The following is a 20,846-nucleotide window of genomic DNA, read 5'->3' on the forward strand; positions in this document are numbered from 1 at the left end:
CGGCTACAAAAGTGCCACGTGAATGCCTGTTCTCACTTTCAGGTGACATAAATAAGAAGCAGTCAGCAGTATCCCCCGTAAATGTAAACAATTTTGTTTGTCTAAGCGATTGGCTGAACAAGAAGTAGGACTGAGTGGACTAGAAGGCGCTAAAGTTTTACATTGTTTTGTTTTTGAGTGCAGTTATCTAACAACAAAAAAATCTATGTTTTTAAGTTACACTTTCACAATAAAGAGATTGCACTACAATACTTCTATGAGGTAAATTGAAAAATACTATTTTTTTATCATTTTTACAGTGAAAATATTTGTAATAAAAAATAAAGCACTGTACACTTTGTATTCTGTGTTGTAATAGAAATCCATATATTTGAAAATCTAGAAAAACATCCAAAAATATTTAATACATTTTCAGTTGGTATTTTATTGTTTAACAGTGTGATTAATAGCAATAATTTTTTTTAATCGTGATTAATTTTTTTGAGTTAATCTAGGGCAGTTAACTGCCCTAGTTATGACGCTTCCCGTGCACACTCCAACCCTCAAGCCCTCTGAGTATCTCCCGGAGTGTCCCGCCCCTGTCCGATGGACACTCACAGCATTCATAGATCCGCTGTTTCCAAAGAAACAGTACACCCCAGCTTATCAGTTGCACCTCAGATCACCACTCCACTGATCACACAGCACTTATACTTGATTTCACTGTAAACATAGCTAAGGTTGTTTAACAAAGGACAGAGATTCAAGTGGTGGCAAGTAGAAGTATTGGAAACATGCTTTACATATAAAATAAAATTGTAACGTGCATCCTAGAGCCTAGACTTAATTAACAAGATACTCTCCTGTCTAATCACGTATTGCTCACCCAAAATCCTTCAGTGCTTTGCAGTCCAGCATGGCTGTGACCCTCTTTCATGAGATACTGCCCTCCAAAATAGACCAGACCATTCTGTAGCCAGGCAGCTCCCACAGTTCTGGAGTCTGGGCCGTTCTCCTCTCGCTGCACCCTCATAGAGGTGGCTCAGCGTTTTGACTCTGCACTCCCTGGCTGTGCCCCCTCTGCTCTCGCTAGCTGCCAGATTCTCTGCTGCCTCTTCCACAGACACTGATGGCTTCTGTTGCTCCTGCACTTCCTTTGCAATTGGAGCTGTTTCTGCCCAGCTTTGAGGCAGTGAGGCGCAACATTCCCTCACCTTCCTGGCTCAGTTAACCCCTCAGGGGTTTAACCCTTCCTGAGCCTCTGCTGCAGCATCTCCCTGCAGGCTCCTCTGTCCCTTGCAGCTATGGCAGAGCAGCCCAGAAAGCACCAGGTTAAATGCAAGCAGTGCTCTATTTGTGAGGCAGCCTTCCCAAACTTGGTAGATAGTGTCTGGTGCCCAGTTTTCTGTCCCTCACTCTGTTAGGTCCCAGGACTAGGAGTCAGACAGACAGACAGATGGAGCCTCTGCCCACCAAGGCAGCCCTGACGTCAGTGGGGGGGGGGGGGGGGGAAGAATGGACCAGGAACCCCAGTGCAGAGCAGGAAAGGCTCTAAAAGCAAGTAGGACCCTGATTACTTGACTCAGGGTAAGTTCACGGGGACCCATGCAGAACAAAGAGGGGAAGTTTGTGGGGCCACAAATTCCCCCCCCCCTTTCCCCAGTCTTCAGTGAGTCCTCAGCACCCTGAGGAAAGAAACAGGGCTTCTAATCAGTCCCCCTCCCTCCCAAGCCAAGCAGAAGGATTCTGACATGTCCCCTCTCCCCCCAATGGGAGTTGATTCTGAGCCAGACTTCTGCAGAGGGCTCCAGGCCCTAAGGAAGGCAAGCCATAAAAGGCCTCACCAAAGCCACAGCAGAGCTTCTGTGCTCCCAAAGTGCGCTAAAAAAGTTAAATCAGAAGAGGTGAAAAGGGGAAGAAAAAGCACAAAAATCCATGAGATACAAAGCCTGGACTCCTCTTCCTCCCCCTTCTCCACTGAGGAAGGCGAGCTGTCTGACTCTGAATCCCAACAGGGAGTGTGGGAAATGCAGCACATTCCCCCTGAGAAATTTCAAGCTATGTGCATGCAGCCAGGTTGTTTCCACTATTCCAGTCCAACCTGAGCAGGCTCCTGAGATTGCCTCAGAGTAAATTTCTTCCCACAAAATCCTCCCTTGAGGCTCTGATACCCGGGCACCCCTCTGAGGAGAGGAGGTGACCAGGGATGATGGAACAAGCCCGGTAAGAGCAAACACATTAACAAGAGTGTCTCAGGCTCTGTAACACTGAAGAACCAAAGGGCTCTGTTACTGACAGAGGGTGGATGCTGCTGCAGAGTCTCTTGCCAGGGATATGGCTGTTCCCTCAGAAGGGAAGTTCTACCTTAAGCACCCCTGGATAGAAGGATGGAGATCACTCCCAAAACGGACTTTGAGACTCTTCTGACCTCAGACTGCCTGCATACCTTTATCTTGTAGCAAAGCCCTACTTTCCTTGCTGCACGTGCATATTTCATTCTCTGTGGTGCATCAGTTTGGTCAATCCACAAATGCAGTCCTAGGGATGTATCAGATGAGGCATTTCCAGTAGAGAGAGAAAAGCATTAATGCCATTGTACAAGGCACTGGTAACACCTCATTTGGAATACAGATGTGGTTACCCATGTTCAAGAAAGATGAATTCAAACTGGAACAGGTATTGAGAAGAGCAATTAGGATAATCAGGGGAATGGAGGGCCTGCCTTCTGAGAGGAGACAGGAAGAGCTTGGCTTGGTTAGTCTAGCAAAACGAAGGCTGAGAGGGGGTATGGTTACTCTACAGGTACATCATGGAGTATATAGCAGGGAGGATGAAGCAGTATTTAAGCTCAAAAGACAATGTTGGCACAAGAATAAATTCAGGCTGGAAATTAGAAGGCTTCTAACCATCAGAGGGGCGAGGCTCTGGAACAGCCTCTCAATAGGAGCTGTGGGGCAAACAACTTAATTAGTTTTAAGAGAGAGCTGGACAAGTTTAAAAGTGTGATTGTGTGACTGGGTTCTTGTGATGGTGGGTGGCAGGGCTCAGCAGCCATGGGGCTCACTGCTCATTTATTTCTTATGTTTCTAAAAGCTCATGTTTTGGCTGACCACCTGCATGGGTGAGGAAGAAATCCCTCACCCCAGTGTATTCCTCTGATGCATCAGGGGTGGCCATGGCTGGAGATGGGACATTGGCTGGGATGAGCCAGTGGTCTGAGATGGTACCGAGCATTTTGTGTCTCAGGTGCATGGCTGGCTGGTTCTTGCTCACATGCCCAGTGTCTAATTGATCACCACATGTGGGCCAGGAAGGAATTTTCCCCCGGCTCAGGTTGTCAGTGACCTTGGGGTTTATCCAGGATCATCTGGGTATACCTCACTTATTCATTTCCCTGCCATCATGGTGCCTCAGACACTGCTGCACCTCGGTCCCTCCTGTTCTCTGTCTGTGGCACATCATAGTTTAGTCTCCTGTGGGCTGTGATACTTTGGCCTCATTTCAGTGTGGGTGGTGCTGGTGGCCTGTGACAGACAGGAGTCAGACTAGATGGTCCCTTCTGGCCTAAGGCTTAACAAGTGGGTGAAGATAATGACGTTTCATATGGAGACTCTGGCCTCTACAGTGTCATGTGTGACATAGTAGGACATCTTGACTTCAGTAGATAGAGCAGATGCATATCTCCATATTCCCGATCAGATCATGCCACTGTAGACTTCCGAGGTTCTCTTCTGGCAGGAAACATTATCAGTACAAAACAGTTCCATTTTCAGCCTGTGCTTGACCCCCAGGCTTTATACAAAGATGTTGCTAATGATGATAGCCAAACTCAGGGTGCAGGGAACCTACCTGTGCCCTTTCCAGAACTCCATCATGATCAGCAGTGCGTGGGGCCGTATCTCAGATGTTGAGTCTCCTTCCAGGTGCATGGCTTCATCATCAATGCTAAGAAAAGTTCCCTGGTTCCATCCAGCAGAATAACCCGCCTGGCTGCAAAATAGACCCCTCGGTAGCAGACAGCTGCCCATCATTAGGGTTCAGAAAATCCAAAAATTATCATCTTACTCCAGGGCCACAGGAGACATACCATAGTGTTATGCCACCAACTGCTAGGACTGCTGCTGTTGTGCGTAGGGATCACTCCATGGGCACAGTCCCACGTCTGATGTCTTCAGGCCTTCATTCTGAAGGTGTGGGACCACTCCCCAGAATGCATGAAAGAGCAAGTACGGGTTCTGACACAGGTGGTCAGTCCATGACAATGTCCACAAGGCACTCCCGTCTGCCTTCCATATCCCTTAATCCTCATAACTGATGCCAGTCTGGAGGGCTGGGGAGTACACTTGGAGATTCAAACAGGCCAGGGCCTCTGGAGCCAGGAGGAAAAAGCTCACAGCATAAATCTCCCAGACCTGAGAGAGGTTAAGTTAGCTCTGTGAAGGTTCCAGCCCACCCTGCGGGAGAGCCACACCCTGATTCAGTCAGACAATATCACTACAGTTACATATTTAAGCAAACAAGGGGAAACAAGGAGTCAGACACTATGTGCTGGAAATAATGAGGTGGGACCTCAGCGTGATCCACATCAAAGGGGACCCGAACCACCAAAAGGCAGATTGGCTCAGCAGGTACATGGTTTGATTCAAGCTTTTCGATCTCATCGTTCAGACGTTCGGCCTCCCTTCAACAGAGCTGTTCATGAATCGTAAGAACATAAAGACCAAAATACTTCACAAGGGAGCAGCCCCCAGAGCCACGGGACAGAAGCCTTATTGCACAGTTGGCTGCAGGACCTACTTTACTCATACACATCCTGTCACTAACTCAGTTAGTGGCTGCTGCCAATGACAGGTTTAGGTCTGGCCAAGCTCACTCTTCTCCTGTTGATAGAGAAGGGAGAAAAATTGATGCAATTGGGAGAAAAGTTTTCTTATCCTCTTCTCTGGGAATTAGAGTGGCTAATTACCAAGTGGGTGATGCCCATTACCAATTCTACCTGTGGGAAAGGCTGGCTTTCTTTGTCCAAAATTTGCCAGATATAAAAGAAGGCTGGTTAATGCTATTTTTTTTGACAGGACAGAACGTGGCAAAGCGTACCTCAGAGCATCATTTGATACTTCATATTCTTCTGCCAAGGCATTGGCCGCATCTGCAGTTACCTTGAGGAGGCATGCTTGGCTCCAACCTCTAACTCTAGTGTCTGCAGCCAGAGAAATGTAGAAGAAATCCCCTTCGAAGGGGAGAGTCTTTTCAGCAAGAAGACTGATGAATTGTTGAAAAAATTACAGGAAACTAGATCCACTACTTGTTCCCTGGATCTTCATCTCTTGATCAGAAAAGACCTTCTACTCCTCCTCCTTTTTGATACCAGGCAATATTACCCTCAGTTATCTGCTTTTTCCCCCCCCCTCAAATCAGTAACAGCAATCTCCCTCTTCATTCCAGACCCAGCATAAAAACAGGTCTTTCAGATATAGACCTAAGATGAAACAACCTGCTCCCTCATCATCAGTAGCACCTGGGCTGGGGAGGAGAGGCGTCTTTTCCCAGGCCGTGGCAGGTCCAGGCCGGGCTGGGTCGGGTCCGGGGGAGGGGCGCCTGTCTCCCAGCCACGGCAGGTTCGGGGCTGGGCCAGGGAAGGGGCACTTGTCCCCTGGCCACGGCAGGTCCGCGGCCGGGGGAGGGGTGCCATGGGGGGGCGGGGCTTGGAGAGAGGCATCTCTCCCCGCCACAGCCCTGAGCGCCTGCGCTTAGTAGGCAGCTTAGCGGGAATTTAGCTGTGAAGGCAGGTATTCTAGTCTAGACACTTCCCGATACAGAAAAAGGAAGGGTGTCTCCAATTTTGGATTTAAGAAAATTGAACAGGTAGATCCAGAAGTTCAGGTTTTGTATGATAACCCTGGCCTTCATAATTACCTTGCCTGCAGTTATAGATTGGTTTGCCACTCTCAATTTAAAGGATGCTTACTTCCATATCTCTAGCCGACATAGTCATCGAAAATGTCTGCATTTAATGGTGGCAGTGTACCATTTCCAGTACAAGGTTCTCCCATTAAGCCTGTCCACAGTGTGAAGGGTCTTTTCAAAATGCCTTTCTGTGGTAGCGACACATCTGAAAAGACAGAGTATTTTTGTTGACCCGTATTTGGAGGATTGGTTGCTAAAAAGTGCTACACGTGAGGGTCTGTCATTTCCCATCACAGTTACATCCCTCTTTTCGGATCTGGGTCTGCTTCTTAATTTCAAAAAATTGAATTTCTATCAAGCTCAGAATTCCTTTTATAGGTTCTATTCTGGACTCATTAGCAGGGAAAGCTTTACTTCCAGAGGACAGGTTTCTAAAAATGGAGCAAGTGGCTTTGCAAGCCTGCCAATCTTGGAAAGTGATAATCTTCCTGGGTCTTGTGGGCTTGATGGCAGCTACCACTTACGAAACTCGGTTTGCTCATCTCTGAATGAGATCGGTGCTGCACTGGATGGCTCAGGTCTACATACCCAGCAAGGACAGTCAGAAAATATTTGTCACCATGCCTCAGGACGTTCTAAATTTGCTGATGTGATGGCCAAACAGATCAAATATTCTCAGAGATGTCCTGTTCGATCCTCCTTCGCCCTCAGTCACAGTAACATCAGACGCAGCCAACACTGGATGGGGAGCTCATTTACACTGGTTTACAATCTGGGCTTTTTGAGAAAATGTGTTTGGAATTAAGAGCCAGTCATTTGACCCTCAGATCATTCCTTCTTCATAGAAAAGGGGGAAGGCTCTTCAGGGAGCACCGGATAACGCTCCTGCTGTGCATTACATGAGCAAGGAAGTGGGGCTTCATTCTTTCCAGTTATATGCCAAGGTGGTCAGATTATGCAATTGGTGCACTCTTCACGAGATCTATCTAATGGCCCAGCGTTTAGCAGGTAAGAGCAATGTACTAGCAGATTGCCTCATCAGGGCCAGTTCTCAGATTCACAAGTGGTCCCTGAAAGATCCAGGTATGCAAGACATCTTCTCCTGTTGGTGCTAGCCCGATGTAGATCTGTTTGACAGCCAGTCAGTCCATTTCAGATGCCTTCCTTCTATGTTGGGGAAGGAGCCTTCTGTATACCTTCCCCCACCCCCCCCCTTCCCCCACCACCACCTTTATTCAGAAAATAGTGACAAAGATTTGTCAGGACAGGGCAAAAATTATATTGATTGTCTCAGCTTGTCTGAGACAGCAGCGGTACATGAATCTGCATCAGCTGTCAGCTGGACTTTACATGCATTTTCCTCTGTCTCCGGATCTCTTGTCACAGTAACAAGGCAGGATCTTTTAGCCAGATCCTCAGTCTCTTCATCTTATGGCGTGGGCTGTCGGACTTTGGCTACTCTTAGCAGTCATGTTCTCATTGGTAAAGAATGTACTGCTTAATTCTAGAAAATTGCCTACTAAAAAGTGTTACTATTTAAAATGAGCTAGATTTGTTGCTTGGATGCAGGGAAAATATGATTTTCCAGTTGCAGCTTCCATACCCTGTATTTTAGAAATTTTATATACTTAAAATCTGAGGGGAGGGGGCCTAATTCTTCTTTAAAAGTTCACCTGGTAGCCATTCAGTCTCTTATTTTGGTTGATAGTAGATCACTGTACATGATTCTGTTAAGATTTATGAAAGGATTATCTAACAGATCTCCACCTTTAAGGGATCCAGTCCCATTTTGGGATCTTAATCTGATCTGATCTAATCTATGTTTGAGGTCATCCTTTGAACCCCAGGTGAAGTGTTTCATATTTTATTTATCTGTTAAAATGGTCTTCACTATTGCTATAATGTCGGCCAGAAGGGTGGGCAAATTGCACGCCCTTATGGCTGAGCTGCCCTTTATGATTTTTCATAAAGATAAGGTGGTTCGTAGATCTGATCCCAGGTTTTTACCAAAAATAGCCACTGTTTTGTATCAGACAGCTCTGATACATTGTACCTCAAAATAACACCGACACCCCCATATTCACCACTTTTACATGGTTCTGATATGTTGTACAAAGTATGTCTTGTGAGGTATCATTTGAAAAATCATAATTTGCTGTACATCATTGTCCTGTAGGGTTGCCAACCCTCCAGGTTTGGCCTGGAGTCTCCCGGAACTGGCATCGATCTCCCGGTGACTATTGAAAGCAATCTGGGAGACTTTAATAGGATATTTTAAGAAAATGACATTACATCATGTTGGGGGGGGAGGGGGAAATCTCCCAGAATAGCTTGAGTCAGAGTTGGCAACCCTATTGGCTTGTTAAAATGTGTGCATCATTATTGTATATGAAGCTATGAAATTTTACTATATGTTTGTTACTGAAATGTGTTATGGGTCTGGGGAATGGCCACGGAGTAGCTCCTTAGAAATAACAAAAAGAATTGTAAACAAAGTCCTTGCATGGCACTCAAGCCTCACATACACAAAGGTGTGAGCAAGAAATACAATTCACCTGAGAGCTGCTTCAAATCTCATGAACACAGGAAACTGATTGTCTGCACCCCAGCTGGGGGGTATTCCTAAAAGCAAGGAGGAGGGTATAAAATAAGAGACCGGGACATCACCTCTTTACCCATCTCCTCCCCCCCCCCCCCCCCTTGACACCTGGAAACAAGATCATTTGGAAGACGAAGAGGAGCATAATTGAACTGGGGGAAAAGCGATTCGCATCACATTTCAGTATACCATTTTTTACCCAAACCCACATGCTAAGGGTAGTTAACGTACATTAGGTGCTAGAAGGGTTCTTGCATATTTAAATAGAAGTCAGTTTTAGGAATTCATCTAGGTTGGTTGTTTCTTATACTAAGAAGTCAGAGTTTGCCTGCTCAGACTATTTCCAGTTGGGTGAAACAATGCATCATTCAGTATTACAAATCAGCAGAAATTCCTGAGTCTTCTGTTGTACAGTCTCATTCTACTAGAGCTGTAGCTGCATCTTTTGCTTGTATTAAACGTGTTCCTATTAGGGAAATTTGCAGGGCTGCTACCTGGAAGTTAGTGAACACATTCACTAAGCACTATGAGCTGGATCTAGCTTCTAGAGCACCAGATGCCAAATTTGGCAGAGTGGTGCTTCAATCATTGTTTAATTAGGACTCTGTTCCTAGCTCCGGGCTTTTTCAGTATTGCCTATTGCTTGTCAAACTAGCCATAAGTGGGAATATGCAGAGCCGCTCAAAGAAGAAATAAAGTTTACTTGTAAGATGAGTTCCTTGGGATGACTCTGCATATTCACATTTCCTGCCCCTATTTTTCTCAGTCTTATTATGGTCTCTCTGGGTTAGCAGTAAATGAACTGAGCCGAAAGGGGGTGCAGCACCCCCTTATATAGCCTCACCTCAGAAAGTTTGGAAGTTCTGAGAGGAGGAGGAGGAAGTGGGGCCCATGTACCTGGCAATGGCACCGCTTGGAGAAGGTTCTACTATTAAACCCTAACAAATGCTGCAATACCCAACTGGGAATATGCAGAGTCACCTTTGAAGAACTCCTGTTACCAGCATAGGCGCCACCTAGGAGGGCATGCAGGGTCAAGTGCTCCCCTGTTTTCTGCTTGGCCTGCTGGGGGGAAGGGAGAGGGGCTCTGTCCTCCTCTCGCTGCGCCTGCCCCCTGGCAGCCGGGCCCAGGTCACTGCTCTGTGCAGTGTGGTGGCTGCCTGCAAGAACCCAGCTGGGGAGGCGGCAGCACTTCCCCCTCCCTGCTGAAGACAGCAGCCAAACAAGCCGGAACACACACTCACTCTCACACTCTCTCTCTCTCCCTCCCTCTTCCAGCTCGTTTGGCTGCTGCCCATGGCAGCCAGGCCCGGGTGGGGATCAGAGGGGGTGGGCCACTGCCACCGCCTCCTCCCAAGCCACGCTCTCTCTCCGGCAACTGCCGCTCTGCACAGAGGCAGCGGCCACCTTCAGCTGGCGTAAGAAGCAGCTCCTTCCTGCCCCCTCCACTCCCTGCCCGGGCCTGCCTGCCAGGGAGAGCCACTGAGCGAGCCAGAAACATGCCATGGGGGGGGGGGGGGGGGGAGGTGCAGTGGGAGAAGGAAAAAGCTCCCACCCACACAGGTAACTCTGGCAGCGTGGGGAGAGTACAGCAGCCCTGGGCTGGGCACAGGGCAGACAGTCACTGGGGAAGGCGCTGGAAGCAGCTTCCCTGGCCTCTGCTCTGCTGAGGTGTCCTTGAGGGCACTAGAGCTCCAGGGAGAGACTGGTGCTGTGAGTCTCCCTGGGCTCCCAGCCAGACCCAGAGTTTTGCCAACATAAGTGCTAGTGTAGACGTGGCCAAAGTAACCTTCCTATATTCTGGACAAGGAGTAGCAAGTCACTAGCAGCTAGGATAAAAATTCGCCCCGTTGGCATGCTCAAGACAGAGCCCCAGAAATTCCACAATTCTGCAGCCTTGGAATTTGCCATGGAATCCACCCCTTGCCAGAGAACCCTGTTCCAGAATCTCAGCTTTCCACATACGAACTGTGTGAACTACGCAGACATGAAACAATAGTGCAGGTACAGTCATCCCCAGGGGCTCTTCACTTCGGCACCTTAACAACATTGACATTTACAACGAGATAAACTTATCTTGTTAATAGCTGACCACTTTAAACAGAAACATCCAGCTAAAGTGCTTATCCATAGTTCCAAACTGCCTCCCCAGCATTACAAGCCCCTGCTTTCCCTGGCAACCTCATGGTGCACTTGTGTTGACAACACAGAAATACGTGGTATATTCAAAACTGAAAATGGGGGGGAAAGCATAATATTAAATGCACCATCAAGATGATAACCCAGGAGTGACTATACTGATTGGATTAATTATTTTTTTAGCTAATTAAAAACCTATACCTTTTAATTTAAATTTAAGTTCTGCAGCCTCCCACTCTGGAGTGCCACTGAATCCAGAGACTTTGCAGCACAACTTAGTTCTCCTGGCCACAGAGTTCGAGGCCCTGACTCAAGGATACAGCTTAGGGCTTGTCTATGCAAACGTTTAGTTTGTGGCAAGCTGGGGCTTGAATCACCTGCACTAGCCTGCCACGGACAATGTCCATGTGGGCTCTGCGGACTCGCACTAACAGTTTGTTAATGCTCTTTGATCCTGTTAGCTTTGAAATGGGACTAGAGCAAGGGCATTAATGAACTGTTAGTGCTGTGAGCAGGCTCCCCATGGATAGTTTATCCCACACTAGCCTGCTGTGGGCTGATTCAGACCCTAGCTTTCCACAAACCAATTGTTCATGTAGACAGGCCCTTAGATTCTGTATTGAAGGTGATGCAGATCCCTGGAACCCTTCAATCCTCAGTAAGTTACAGTTGCCACAGGACGATCTGTCGGCAGGTCTGAGTCCCAGTTAGCAGCCCTTAACTCAGTAAGATGCTATGGTCTTGCTGGGTTCTGATATGCAAGCCATAGTTTTATGTACACCTAAGCTTGTATCCATGCTAGAACCTAAGTCTGATATGTTACAAGATCTAAGTGGTCCACTTATTTAAATATTTATTCTGCATCCCTGTTCTTTGTAGCAAGAGCGCAGTTGTGGTACTCAGTGATAGCTTCATCCGGGTGTAAGTTTGCATGGGGGACGCTATCCATAATGGATCAGTACTGCACGTTTCACAAGGACGTGATGGCCCTTAGAGTTCTGGAATCCCGACCAAGCTTTTATCGAGGGTTGACAGGGCTCATGAATTAGCACTTTCTTCTGTCTGGTCCCATGGCACCCAAGGAGAAACGATGGCCAAATCTCGCTGCATCAGGGGTAATCAAAATATCTACCAACAGGAAAAAATAATTCAGAAAATCTATATCACGCTTTATTGCCTTTCACCCACTGCAGAATGAAAGAAGGTGACTATTCCATAGCCTAAGGGTCCTACTCCAGACTTCAAATTATGCACTACAAGACCAATAGCATCACTGTACCTAGGAGAATGTGCAGAGCAGATACGTGGGCTTTGAGCTATCTGTTTGCTTATGGCCCACTTATAATTTTTTGGACTTGGTGGACATAATATTTGATAGTGGAGTCCAAGAGTCTGCAGAAGGGTATAAATAAATAAAAGCATGTAATGGCTTGATTTTCTTCCCTTTCCATTCCTGGGCTTGATGCTAGTTACGTCCACTATGTACAGAATTGCCAGACGTACTTTTGAGAGAGAGGTGGCTCTTATCTCTCAGCAGCGGTATGCCTAGTGTCTCCCACCCCTCATCTGAGTTTAGAGCCACCTGCTCTGAGACAGAAATGTAAGCAGTTGAAAGCCTGTTGGGCCTGTATTACCCAAGGGTTCATATGTTGGTTATCAGCTACTTTTGGAAGAGCTCCTGCATGATTCCAGTAAGTTGGTTTTTGGAGCAGTTGGTGGGCTGGTCCTTCCCGCCCTCCTGGCTGTTCCGGCTGCCTCCTCTGCAGAGGGAGAACCAGTACATATACACAGTTACCAGACATAACTGAGAGAATCTGTGTATGCATTGCTCTCTACTGCTATGCTTGTAGGAACCTGTAGGCCTTCGCTCAATTCCTTGCACATATGTGTCAACATCCCAAAACCATCGCCAGCACAACGGCACCAACTGACTTGCTTATGGGCAATCACAACAGGGAGGCCAGGGCCTGGATGGCCCCAAGGACCAGACTCCGGTCTCTCCTGAACCATGAGTAGGGGCTGGTGTGGAATACCATGCCCAGCTCTTCCCCAGGCCTGTGGTTAAATAGACTCCAGTGCTGTCAGTTTGGCACCATTGGCTGAACATTTTGTTTTTCAAAGAAATAAAAGTGACAGTGAGCTTTCCAGTCCCCTCAAACCTGGTTCAGTTCTGGGGGTTGGATGCACACTGATACATCTGGTATAAAGCCAGGAGAATGTTGTTCAGGGTCTGCCTACCTGCTGTTTTCTAGTTCAGCACAGACACTCCTCCAAGAGTGACTGTAGTTTCCACTTGGGTCCCACCCTGGTGCACAGTTCACTCAGTGCTGCCTTCCCATTGGAGGGAACAGTCAGGTGCTGATGTCTGGGAACGTGCTACGTGCCATTTAATTGGCTTTTCAGCACAGACTCTGGCTGAGGTTTTCAGCTAAGTACTGACTCTCTTAAGTGTTTGTCTGACGCTTTCTGGAATTGCTTTGCAGACAGCAGTGGCCCTTCCAGCACTGTCTCCAGTGCAGGCCCCTCCTCCCCGACCTCAATGGAGAACTACGCTCGCTTCAGCTTCACTGAGAAACCTTCCATCAGTCCCCAAATAAGTGAAGAGCGACTGAACTGCCAGCCCCCTGAACAGCGTGAGATGGAGCCCTCGGGGGAGGCACGTGAGCTAGACCTGGGTGGGTCTGGGCCCTTGGTAGAGAACCCCCTGGGAGAGATGCCAGAACAGGGCCTGATGAGGATGCCAGGGCTCTTGGAGGTCCCAGAGCCAAGCAAGGAGGAACCATCCAAGGAGGTGCCAGAACAGGGCACGATGGGGGTACTGGAGTTGGGCAAGACCAGGCAGTCTGGAGAGACATCTGAAAAAGATGGGTCAGTGGTGCTGGAGCAGGGTGAGGAGAAGCCAGCTGGGGGAACATGGGAGCTGGGTGAGACAGGTGAGATAGAGCTGCCTGGGAAGATGTCAGATCCAGGTGAAGAGGGGCCAGCTGGGGAGATGTTAGAACCAGATGTGATCAGGCCAGTAGTACCAGTGGAGACATCTGAGCTGGATGAGGAGGAGCCAGTGATGCAGACGTTGGAGCCAAGTGAGGAGGGGCAGCCGGTGCAGATTCTGGAGAAGGAAGAAGAGGAGCTGTCCACAGATAATGCTCTATCAGATCAGCATCCATCCAGTCACCCGTATCAGGACCAACAGCTGTCCAGTGAGAAAAGTGTTGAGGACGAGCAGCCTTCTAGTCAGCAGGAGCTACAGAACTAGCATCTCCCTCCGTGGAGCATGCTGGGAAGAAAGGAGAATCCCCGAGACAGTCCATGTCTGGAAGCAGTGTGGCTCCCCAATCCTGGAGTGGACTCGGCTGTGCCCATGTCTTGCATAACGTTTCTAGCCCTCCAGTCAATCCGCTGGGCAGGTGTTACGTCACTCCCTGCACAGCAGCTGGCACTCCAGAGCTCTGTAGCATGCCATGGCCCGAGCCCCTAGGACTATAGAAGACTGGTCTATGGATCATTCAGGGGACAGGGGAAAAGTCTGTTCTGTTCAGAGACACCAGTCAGCTTGTCACCAACAGGAAAGGGACACGCACCCCTGCCTTCCTTAAATAGAAAACAAAGTCAGCCCTGGGTGAGCAGGGGCAACTCCCACTGAAGTCGTAGGGAGTGCATGGGCTTGCTTTTTCAGTGGCACTGGAGCCAGGAGTGAAGGGGAGGTGGGTCCACAGCTGTCAGGGTGATGAGGCCAAAGGAGATGCCTGCTGCCTGCAGCTGGTGTTAGCCCACTGACTGCATGGAGAGGGGCACAGGTCTGGCAGACATGGGCATTGTGGCAGCCACAAGCCTCATCAGAACATACAAGTGCTGCATGTTTGTGCTGACCAGCTGCACTGTGTTGGTCTCCTGCTCTCTGGCTGCTGGAATATACCAGGGGAGGAGATTTGAGGGCAGCTTGAGGATCTCCTGATTAAGCTGCAGTGTCCTTGGAAGCAGGAGAATGATCCTGAGGCTTGGCAAGGGTGCACATTCAGTGTGATGAGAGTGCTTTGCAAGCCAGTGGCTTCTGGAACGGAGAAGTCCCAGCCTGCAGGTTCCTGACAAGCCTGTTCAGAAATGGCTTTTATGTGATTGAATGAAAAATAGGTAACACTGGGCATTACCTGCCACCAAAACCAGCTCCTTCCTTCCGTGGGCCCCGCTGCCCCTACCCAGCCTGACTGCTCCACTTGCCAGGTCTGGTAACTGTCTGCCTCTCTCACCTCACCTGTCAGTCGCCCCCAAGTGGGGATGGTTGTAGGGAGGCACAGAGGCAAGTCTGATGGTAGGGAGAAACACTGGTGGGGGGCATGGGGCAGGCACTGCGGCAGGGAGGGCAATGGGGGTGAGATGGGAAGCTTTACTTGGGGCACTGCAGGGTCAGGTTGGGGACCACTACATGTGGGGGGACCCCTTTCAGTGGCTGCCCCTTGCGTGTTCCCGTTGGGCTGGGATGCCTGCAGGGAGGGGCGTGGTGCCCACTCTAGGCGGGGTGTGCAGGGAGTACAGAGACGGGTCTTTCTAGTCCTTGAAGGTTGAATGAGCTTTGAGCTCTGAACCCTGCAGTGACAGAAACAAAGTGCAACTGCTTTTTGAGCAAATCAGGTTTTATTTGTAAGACGCTGATAAGGAGAAATTGCTATTGTGGATAAAGTACAAACTATTTAATATATATTTATGTAAATGAGTGTCAAGCACAAGCCCAGAGGCATGGTAACTACAGGGGTCCTGCCTCCTAAGCCATTGCAGGTAGAGGAATCCCCATCTGCAGGGGCTGTGATGTCACCTCTTCAGCAAAGTGACAATCTGCCGGAGCAAGTGGAAGGCTCCTATTCCTTTGTCCCGCCTGTGGGGGAGAACTGTATTTATGGTACAGGTTTGTCTGTGTCTGTAGTCTCTGGGGAAGCTGTACCCAAAGATCTCTGCGCTATGTCAGGATGTGTGTGTTCACAGTAAACATGCTACACTATATGTCTGGCTTCCATCTCTCTTACCCCTGCAGCAACCTGGGCAAAGTGCTGACACGCCCAATGTCTCCAGCAGCCTGGGTTGTCTCGAAGCAGTTATTGCTGCATACGCTGCTGAGCTGAACTTGGGGATGCAGGTCAGACCACTGAGCTGCCCCTAAAGCTTCCTGAGCCCCCACAGGGAAGAGACTCCCTTCCTTGCACTTGAGATGATGGAGTATCCATGAGATCTGTGTTAAAGCTGCTGCCATTCACTTATTGGAGGGTATGAGCCCGGTGAGGCTAAGGCTTGACTCTGTCCCCCACCCAAGCATGACAGTGCCATGGCTTGGCATGGTTAAAGGAAACCTGCAAAATGGGTGTGGGTGTTTGGGGTGGAAGTTGGGTCTTGGACGTATAATGAAGGCCTAATACCTCTGAGACAAGGAGAGGAAATCTGGTGTGGTTTTCACTGTGGGAGCAGCAGGGGTGTCAGCCTCAGCTTCCTGGATTTGGCAGGGGTGCTCAATGCAGGACCTAGAGAGGCAGAGCCTGCAGGAGCTTTCCTAGCCCTTAGTTACGTGGTCATTGAAAGGGCAGGTAAGCCTTTTACACAGAGAGCTTGTGTCTCAGCCATTTGCGAGGTCAATACAGTTGGTAAAGAGGAAGTGCCGAAGTCTGGTGACCCAGTCTAAAAATGGGGTGAACTGGGGGGGTCCACCTTGAGAGCAGCACTGCCCTTTGCTTTGGAAAGGGTGCCTCCAAGAGAGAGCTTCTAGGTGCAGTTCCCTCCTGACTGTAACAGCATGCATTAGGATACTTTCCACATTCACATGCTGTTTTTTCCCAGGACCCCTGCCTCATTCAGTGCACCATTTGTGAGGTGATTGTGTTAACTGGGGCTTAGTGAAAACTTCTAAATAGTCTCCATAAAACCCCTTTTCCCTGTTTCACAGGGTGGGACTGGTGCTGCCATAACCCTGCTTGGCCATGCCTACACTATACCCCTGCACCTAGTGAGCTCCTTTGCTGCCCCTCCGGGGTGCTGGAGTGGCAGGAGGGCACTTGCACTCTGACTGCCGCAGGACTGGATGACACGGGAGTATGAAGCTCAGTGCCCATCTTGCATTCCAGCTCTGCTGTTGGCAGCAGGGGGAGCTGAGCGAGCAGAGCAGGAAAACCCTTGCAAAGGTTGCTAGTGCAGACAAGGCCAAGCAGGAGTATGGCAGCATAAGTCCTAGAGCCTGCAGGAAAATGTGCGGATAAAATCTGACTTTTCTAATAATTCACAAGCAGAAACCCCCTCATCAGCCCTGTTGCAGCCTCTTTCTCTACTCCACGGCTAGTGCCCATCCTGGACCATTCAGCTGGGTTGGTGGAGGGAGATTGTAACAGGGTTCACAACCCGCCCCTCTTCCTGGGGCCCCCTTGCTGCCCCAATAAGGCTCAGAGAGGCTTCAGGGTTGTGCAACACCCATGTCTTTATTTACCTACAGTTATTCCACCACCAGTGTCTATCTATTTACAAGCTTTACAGGATTATTCAACCTCCTTTACAAGCAGGGTCAACCTTCAGCTAGGAGGCCTCCCGTTCCCTCACTCACTTCTCCCTGGCTGCCCCCCACCTTCTGGCGCCCTCCCAGCCTTTATAGCCCTTGGCTTGTCAGGCCAGCAGGTGTTGCCAATCCTCAGGCCTTTTCCATCAGCCCCAGTCTGCTTCCCTTGATTGGAGCTGACTGGGCAGGGGCTAGTTAGGTGCTTTTGCACTAGCGCCCTGCTAAAGAGATACTGCTGGGACTTTCCCCCTCAACTGGGTAATATCTAGTTACCAACTTGCTAGTATTTAAATCATAGGACTGGCAGGGAACTTGAGAGGTCATCTAGTCCAGTCCCCTGCACTCAAGGCAGGACTAAGTATTATCTAGACCATCCCTGACAAGTGTTTTCTAACCTGCTCTTAAAAACCTCCAATGATGGAGATTCCACAATCTCCCTGAGCAATTTATTCCAGTGCTTAACCACCCTGACAGGAAGTTTTTCCTAATGTCCAACCTAAATTGCCCTTGCTGCAATATAAGCCCATTGCTTCTTGTCCTATCCTCAGAGGTTAAGGAGAACATTTTTTCCCCTCCTCCTTGTAACAACATTTTATGTACATGAAAATTATGTCCCCTCTCACCCGTCTCTTCTCCAGACTAAACAAACCCCATTGTTTCAAGCTTCTCTCAGAGATCATGTTTTCTAGACCGTTAATCATTTTTGTTGCTCTTCTCTGGACTTTCTCCAATTTGTCCACATCTTTCGTGAAATATGGTGCACAGATCTGGACACAATACTCCAGTTGAGGCCTAATCAGCATGGAGTAGAGCAAAATAATTACTTCTCCTGTCTTGCTTACAGCACTCCTACTAATACATCCCAGAATGATCTTTGCTTTTTTTTTTTTTTTTTTTTGCGCAACAGTGTTACACTGTAGACTCATACTTAGCTTGTGATCCACTATGTCCCCCAGATCCCTTTCTGCAGTATTCCTTCCTAGGTAGTTCTTTCCCATTTTATATGTGTGCAACTGATTTTTTCCTTCCTAAGTGGAGTACTTTGCATTTGTCCATATTGAATTTCATCCTATTTACTTCAGACCATTTCTCCAGTTTGTCCAGATCATTTTGAAATTTAATTCTATCCTCCAAAGCACTTACAACTCCTCCCAGCTTGGTATTGTCCGCAAACTTTATATGTGTACTCTCTATGCCATTATCTAAATCATTGATGAAGATATTGAACAGAACAGGACCCAGAACTGATCCCTGTGGGACCCTTCCAGCTTGACTGAACCACTGATAACTACTCTCTGGGAACGGTTTTCCAACCAGTTTTGCACCCACTTCGTGGCTCCATCTAGGTTGTATTTCCCTAGTTTGTTTATGAGAAGGTCATGCAATCCAGTATCAAAGCCTTACTAAAGTCAAGATATACCACATCTACTGCTTCCCCCCATCCACAAGGCTTGTTACCCTGTTAAAGAAAGCTATTAGGTTGCTTTGACATGATTAGTTCTTAACCAATGCATGCTGACTATTAATTATTACCTTATCTAGGTGTTTGAAAATTTATTGCTTAATTATTTGTTCCATTATCTTTCTGGGTACTGAAATTAAGCTGGCTGGTCTGTAATTTCCCGGGTTGTCCTTATTCCCTTTTTATAGATGGGCACTATATTTGCCATTTTCCAGTCCTCTGGAATCTATCCTGTCTTCCATGACTTTTCAAAGCTAATCACTAATGGCTCAGATATCTCCTCAGTCAGCTCTTGAGTATTCTAGGATGTATTTAATCAGGCCCTGCCAAGTCGAAGACCTCTAACTTACCTAAGTAATTTTTAACTTGTTCTTCCATATTTTAGCCTCTGATCCTACCTAATTTTTGCAGGTATTCACTGTGTTAGACGTCCAATCACTACTAACCTGTTTGGTGAAAACTTTGAAACATTTAGCACTTCTGGCATTTCCACATTTTCTGTTATTGTTTTTCCCTCCTCATTGGGTAACGGGCCTACCCTGTCCTTGGTCTTCCTCTTGCTTCTAATGTATTTGTAGTATGTTTTCTTGCTACCCATGATGTCTCTAGCCAGTTTCATCTCATTTTGTGCTTTGGCCTTTCTAATTTTGTCCCTACATACTGGTGTAATTTGTTTATATTCGTCCTTTGTAATTTGACCTAGTTTCCACTTTTTGTAGGACTCTCTTTTGAGTTTTAGATCATTGAAGATCTCCTGGGTAAGCTAGGGCGGTCTCTTGCCATACTTCCTATCTTTTCTTCACAGTGGGATAGTTTGCTTTTGTGCCCTTAATAATGTCTCTTTGAAAAACTGTCAGCTCTCTTGAACTGCTTTTCCCTCATCTCCTGAATATTTAGATTGGAATTGCAGCTGGCTTGAATGCTGTGCTCTGGCTCCTGGACATCCAGCCCCTCCCCTTGGCAGGGCTTTTCTGGGCCAGTGTGCTCAGTCAGGGGCTCTGCATGGGACTGGCCCACAGCAGCACTCCGCTGCTGGCCTCTGGAAGGAGCATCCCCCTTCCTGGCACTGGAGTGAAGCCCTGCCTGCTTTATACCGCTTCCTTCCTCTGGGTGGAGCCAACTCTTCACTGTCCCTTGCTATGAACTAGGATTTTAAAGTTCTAGACGATGGCTCCAGAACATCCCCTGCTCCTATTAACTGCAGGGGTTGCTGGACTGCTCTGGCTCAGAACTGTCCAGCCAGAAGTGCTGCTAGCTCAGCATTTCTCCTCCTAGCCGTCTGTTGTCCATCAGCCCCTAGAAGGCGCTCTGGGAGGGAGTGTGGCCATGGCAGGGAAGACAAGCTCAATTGCTTTGTTTGTGAGGCATGTGTTGGATTTTGGAATACACTCACCCTTCGCAGTTCTGCCCAGACTCACAAGACCTCTAGGCCTCAAATGCTGGGAGAGACTGGGGGTCCTGCCTCCAGCACCTCTCCCTATTTTTTCAGCCAAGGGGGAGGGGACTGCCTTTTCCCCCACCTGCTGCACTTTCTAGCTTCTCTTTGAGGTCAATGAGCATCATCTGCTGGCGTCACCATTGTTACTGTGGCAACCAGACCTCTCCAGGCAGCAGGAGATGTTTCTCTAGAATTGTTTTCCTTTCTCCTGTTGCTGGGGCAGAGTGAGATCTGTGCATCTCATCACACTGAGAGGAAGAGGAGCCTCAGCCAGGACTGAGCAACTGTGCCTGCAGGGCATAAGAAATCCGCTCAGCCTGCACCAGCTCTTCATCTCTACCCGCTCATGCTGCTCCAGGAAAATCTCAGCAGCAGTTGCACTGTGACAGGCTGTGTGGGGAGTTGTACACACCACAGCACAGAGGGGCTAGCTGTGCCCATGCCAGGGTGACAAAGAGGCCAGCTGGGTTTCCAGTCGGACTGGGATCTACTTGTCCAGCTCTTGCTCTGTACCTGTGTAGTGGAGGTGCAGTCCACTGCCCAGATGACATCATTTTATAATAGCCTACCAGTGGGCTGTTCAGCGGGGGGAGGGAGGGAGAGGGTTGGCATGCCGGGAGAGGGAGTCTCCACTGGCCGCCCCCAGGCAGCTACAACTGGCTTTACTTTGTCCCAGTGAGTTGCAGTCCTCAGGCTCCTCACCAGCCCGTGGGTGGGCAGCAGCCCCATGTAACAGCTGGGTTGCACAGCATGAGGTAGCTCCCAGAGAGCAGGTTGAATGGAGCAGATGTGTTGG

General features: G+C 48.5%; 1 protein-coding gene across 1 annotated transcript in view; it reads left to right on the top strand.

Moving 5' to 3' along the window:
* Window positions 1-13,880, top strand: part of PPIP5K1 (diphosphoinositol pentakisphosphate kinase 1) — a 115,856-nt gene extending 101,976 nt beyond the window's left edge. Inside the window, exon 32 of the mRNA XM_065411547.1 lies at window positions 13,108-13,880. Coding sequence (XP_065267619.1) covers window positions 13,108-13,880 — 773 coding nt within the window. The remainder of the gene's footprint in view (window positions 1-13,107) is intronic.
* The last annotated feature ends 6,966 nt before the right edge of the window (window positions 13,881-20,846 follow it).

This window comes from Emys orbicularis, chromosome 10, assembly GCF_028017835.1.
Source record: "Emys orbicularis isolate rEmyOrb1 chromosome 10, rEmyOrb1.hap1, whole genome shotgun sequence".
In the NCBI taxonomy this organism is placed as follows: domain Eukaryota; kingdom Metazoa; phylum Chordata; order Testudines; family Emydidae; genus Emys; species Emys orbicularis.